Source organism: Psammomys obesus, unplaced genomic scaffold (genome assembly GCF_907164565.1).
Source record: "Psammomys obesus unplaced genomic scaffold, mPsaObe1.curated_primary_1811, whole genome shotgun sequence".
NCBI lineage: Eukaryota > Metazoa > Chordata > Mammalia > Rodentia > Muridae > Psammomys > Psammomys obesus.
This window is the reverse complement of record NW_026592732.1, coordinates 1,058,092-1,063,109: the sequence shown is the minus strand read 5'-3', so window position 1 is coordinate 1,063,109 and position 5,018 is coordinate 1,058,092. Positions and strand designations below refer to the sequence as shown.

Genomic DNA, 5,018 nt, shown 5'->3' with positions numbered 1-5,018 from the left:
GTATGTACTATGTAGCAAAACATGATTAAGATGTCAAATCAAGGAGCATGTCTTACAGAAACCAGGTATGATTACATGGCAAATCTGAGATAAATGTCAACCACTTGAGAAATAAGTAGGAGAGTAAGTAAAGCACAGGACCTTGATCTTACACGTGTCTTCTGTAAGCCTGTGGAAGCTGATATCAAGTTAAAACTACATAGAATCCTGGGACTGGTGAAATTGCTCAGTGGTTAAGAGCACCAGCTGCTCTTCCAGAGACCTGGACTCAATTCCCAGCATCTGTAACCATCTGTAACTTAGTTCCGGGGATCTGACTCCCTCTTCTGTCCTTCACAGGCATCAGGCACATACTTGTGCAAATGAAAACCTAACATGTGGGAAGACAGACAGACAGACAGACAGAGATGTGGGAGGGGGCACTATCTATTGGGAAACCTTTGTTTTTTTAAATAACAGTTAATACTTTGCACTGATTAAATTATTTATTCTTCTGAACAACTCATTTAATCCATTTATTTTGTAAAAAGTTTTGTTGAGTGTGATTTTCTCGTGCATATAGCCTGAGTTATAGCCCATAAATAATTCTTTAGTTGAAATAAAAGTATGCATTTAGAACTTCCCGTTACAATTCAAATTAATATTTTAATTCATTTTTCAGATTCATTAGCCATGCTCTTTATCTCCGTGTATGAGTAGTGGAAATAGGAAAGGACAGTAACCATTACAGAACACCCTCCTGTATTCGTTGTTGATAAAGCCTCCTGCCTGTTTTGTGGGCAGTAAGCGGATGAAGCTGCGCCCCTAGTGACTGACAGGGCCGTGAATGTAACACTGCCTTGAACCAAAAGTGTAGTACACATATGTAAAATCGTTACAGGTTAGTATTTCGAACCTTGCTTACACTGTTGGAGGCCCTTGTGTTAAATACAGCACACATATAATTGTTGTCACTACATTTATTTGGCTTTGTGTTAAGAAGTATTGAGGAGCCTGGGGGAAAGGCTCTCTATCATTCTCTTCCTAATTTATTTGTAGAGGCCCCATTCTCTTCAAGTAGATCCTGTGCTCACCACTGGACTTATTCACTCTCTGCACAGACTGCAAGCTAAAAGTCAGCGCCCACACCAGGACATGTGTGTGGATACTCACAGGGATCGCGTGTCAAGTGTTTGTGCCAGTTCCTTTGCTATGCTGTGGTGAGACACCATGACCAGAACAACTTAGGGAAGTATCTCATTGGGCAGCTTGAGGAGGTTAAGTCCGTGATGGCAGAGCAAAGGCACGGTGGCGAGAGCGCCCGAGAGAGCTGGCTGGTAACGGCGCCCCTCTTGAAGCCTCGTATCTTCCCCGCCGTCACTCCTCCCCGAGGCCGCCCCTCAAGTCTTCCCCAGCTTGTTCCAGGAACTAGAGACCATGAACTCAAACATCATCCTCTTGGGGTCTTTCTCTCTTCCAGCAGCACAGTATTATTGATAGCATCAGCTCAAACGCAGACTGTTAGGAAACCAGGATAAACAGTAAAATACGTTTTATTTCCTGACTACACACCTCCAAATAATCTATGTTTTTGTCTCTCCTGAGTTCAGGATAGTCCCAATCCTTTAGATTTGCCTTTTAATTTCCAAGCTGGTCTAATTACTCGTGTTTAGGGAAGAGTCTCTGTGTCTCAGTAGTTGTTACCAGAAAAATGTAAATTTGGCGTACTTAGGTTTATCTGGCTTATTTGGATATTACCTCCCTTGTCCCTTTTTCAGATCAATCTGATTTGATTTCACCACAAAGGAATACAAAATCATTGATGGCAGTGGGCCTCTCACATTCTGTGTTTCCTGTAAATTTTTTAAGCCTAAGACTTTGAACATTATATATTGGGGAAATTTTAGTTATTGTCATGGCTATAATTAATTTGCCGTTGTAGAAAACTGAGTTATGTATAAGAACTAACTAATATCTAAAATTTGAACCACTGTACAGTCGTTTTGTTTCTATTATACCTCAGCTACACTATATATGTTATATTGTGAAGGCTATACATCAGCAGATAAGTATTATAGCTTATAGTTATTTTAAATATTAATTCATTAGGATGACATTAAATGTGATTTTATAAATGTATTTAAAATGAAATAAAGGGTCAAGAAGTATCTGAATGGTGGTATTGCAAATAGTTACAGAATAAATACTTTTGTTTACTTGGTCTCCTTTGTTTGTTGTTTTCAGGGCTATGTTTGAAGTTAACATGAAAGAAAGAGATGACGGAAGTGTTACCATTACTAACTTGTCCTCCAAAGCAGTAAAGGCGTTTCTTGACTATGCCTACACCGGGAAAACAAGAATAACGGCTGAGAACGTGGAAATGTTCTTCCAGCTGTCAGCCTTTCTCCAGGTTTCCTTCCTGTCCAAAGCGTGCAGCGACTTCCTCATAAAAGGCATCAGTCTTGCCAACTGCTTACATTTATTATGTCTATCAGACAGCTACGGCTCTCCCCATTTGTTCAGCCAGGCTTTATGTTTCGCTCAGCGCCACTTTCATTTGTTGTTTAAATCCAGGGAGTTTTTAGAGATGAGTTTTGGAGTGCTGCAGAAGTGTCTGGAGTCAGATGAGTTAAATGTCCCTGAAGAAGAAATGGTCCTGAAGGTCGTCCTCACCTGGATCAAACACAACGTAGAGGCCAGGCGAAGGCACCTGCCTCACTTGATGGCAAAAGTGAGATTGCATCAGTTGCCTGAGGACACGCTGCAGGACTGTCTGCTCCGTGAGGAGTGTTTGCTCAGAAGCACAAACTGTTTTGACACAATTGTGGATGCCATCAAGTGTGTGCAAGGTTCTAGTGGCCTTTTCCCTGATGCTCGACCATCCACAACTGAAAAATATATATTTATCCATAAAACAGAGGAAAATGGGGAAAATCAGTATACATTTTGCTATAATATTAAAACTGACTCGTGGAAAATCTTGCCGCAGTCACATCTGGTTGATTTGCCAGGGTCTAGTCTGTCTAGCTATGGAGAGAAAATATTCTTGACAGGGGGTTGCAAAGGGAAGTGCTGTAGGAAGGTCCGACTTCATATTGCTGAGTCTTACCATGACGCCACTGACCAGACCTGGTGCTACTGTCCAATTAAAAATGAGTTTTTCTTGGTTTCAACCATGAAGACTCCAAGAACCATGCATACCTCAGTCATGGCGCTCAATCGATTGTTCGTTATAGGTGGAAAGACTCGAGGGGCCCAGGACATTAAAAGTCTCCTGGATGTTGAATCTTACGATCCGCTGTCCAAAGAGTGGACATCGGTTAGCCCTTTACCCAGAGGCATCTATTACCCAGAAGCCAGTGCATGCCAAGATGTCATTTACGTTCTCGGATCTGAGGTAGAGATTGCAGAGGCCTTTAATCCATCGCTTGATTGCTTTTTTAAATACCATGCTACAACTGACCAGTGGTCCGAGCTCGTAGCAGAGTTTGGACAGTTTTTTCACGCTACGCTAATTAAAGCTGTCCCAGTAAACTGCACCCTGTATATATGTGACCTCTCAACCTACAAGGTGTATAGCTTTTGCCCTGACACGTGTGTCTGGAAAGGAGAGGGCTCTTTCGAGTGTGCAGGCTTTAACGCAGGCGCAGTTGGGATTGAGGATAGGATTTACATCCTAGGGGGAGATTATGCGCCGGATGAGATCACGGATGAGGTGCAGGTCTACCACAGCAGCAGGTCAGAGTGGGAGGAGGTGTCCCCAATGCCCAGAGCCTTAACCGAGTTTTACTGCCAGGTCATTCAGTTCAACAAATACAGGGACCCGTGGTTCACTAATCATTTCTGAAAGTAATATTTGCATGAGTAGGTCTGAAATGCCTTGGAGAATTGGTAAAAGTATGTATATATCTTAACACAATAAATTATCCCTTCTATTGAAGAATAGCTATGTACATTGTCTATAGATGTACGTTGTCAATAAATAGTTCCCAGAAATTTAAAATATAAAATACATTTTACCAAAGTTTATTGAATATAATTTTATCTTGAATAGTCCAGAATACTTAGTATTTTCTTATATAAATAAAAATTGTAGATTTTGGCCCTTTGACTTTTAAGGATGGAAATGAAAATCAGTGTTCACAGATATACTAGGTAGAAGGAAAAATACTGAGGAGTGAAAATGGCTTATACACTGCACATGATGTGACGTGAAGATATTAGGAATAGGTGAGAAGCTCACATTGAACACTGTAGGTCTAAGAATTGCTGAATCCCTATTTTCTGCTTGCTGGCTAAATGACTTTACCTTTGTGTGGTCAGGAACTTGGGGCATATACTTTTCCATCCTGGTCGGTGTGCTAAAACCAGTGTAGCTGTATGTGTGATCCGTTTGTTACTGGGAGTGTGCTGTGGCGCCCTCGAACGCAGTTCATCTTTTTAAATTGCTCCTTCTGTTTGTTCTGTTTGTTTTCAGTGCCATTTTGAGACTGAGCTTTTAGCAACATCTTGGTTCATTTTCTGGTTCAAATTTGGTAAATTTGCATTTTTAAGTTTAATTAGCATTGTAAATTGCACCAAGCCTGAGTGCTGTCTTAACATATAACTCACTGAGTGATGGTCCTTTTAAGATGCTTTTTCTGTTTCGTTGGCACGTGCTCCCCCAGCATAGAGGATACGGAAATGTTTACCTCTAGAGAAATTGATCATTATTAAGTCAGCATTAAAGCAGCGGGTTTTGTTGTGGCCCTTTTATACATGTTTGTCGTTAGACTTTAGATCCTGTCCCTGTCCCTCTCCCTCTGCTCCCACCCATCCTGAAAGTGCTCCAGCTAGTTCCTTCCTGCCGCTTTCGCTTCCAGTTTGCATGCATTCCGTTACCCACCCTTCTCCCTTAGCATCCCTTCCTTCAGTGTATCTTCCTCCTTCCGAGTCTCACACACACACACACACACACACACACACACACACACTATATATATATATATATACATGTATAATAATACATATATATATAATCCCTTGCCATGTACACAATA

The 5,018-nt window shown here is 41.3% G+C and overlaps 1 protein-coding gene across 1 annotated transcript in view; it reads left to right on the top strand.

The window, feature by feature from the left end:
* The window catches only part of Kbtbd3 (kelch repeat and BTB domain containing 3), a 23,451-nt gene extending 19,483 nt beyond the window's left edge, over positions 1-3,968 (top strand). Inside the window, exon 3 of the mRNA XM_055615586.1 lies at positions 2,224-3,968. Within this exon, the coding sequence (XP_055471561.1) occupies positions 2,224-3,826 (1,603 nt within the window). The 3' untranslated portion in view covers positions 3,827-3,968. The remainder of the gene's footprint in view (positions 1-2,223) is intronic.
* Positions 3,969-5,018: the final 1,050 nt, after the last annotated feature.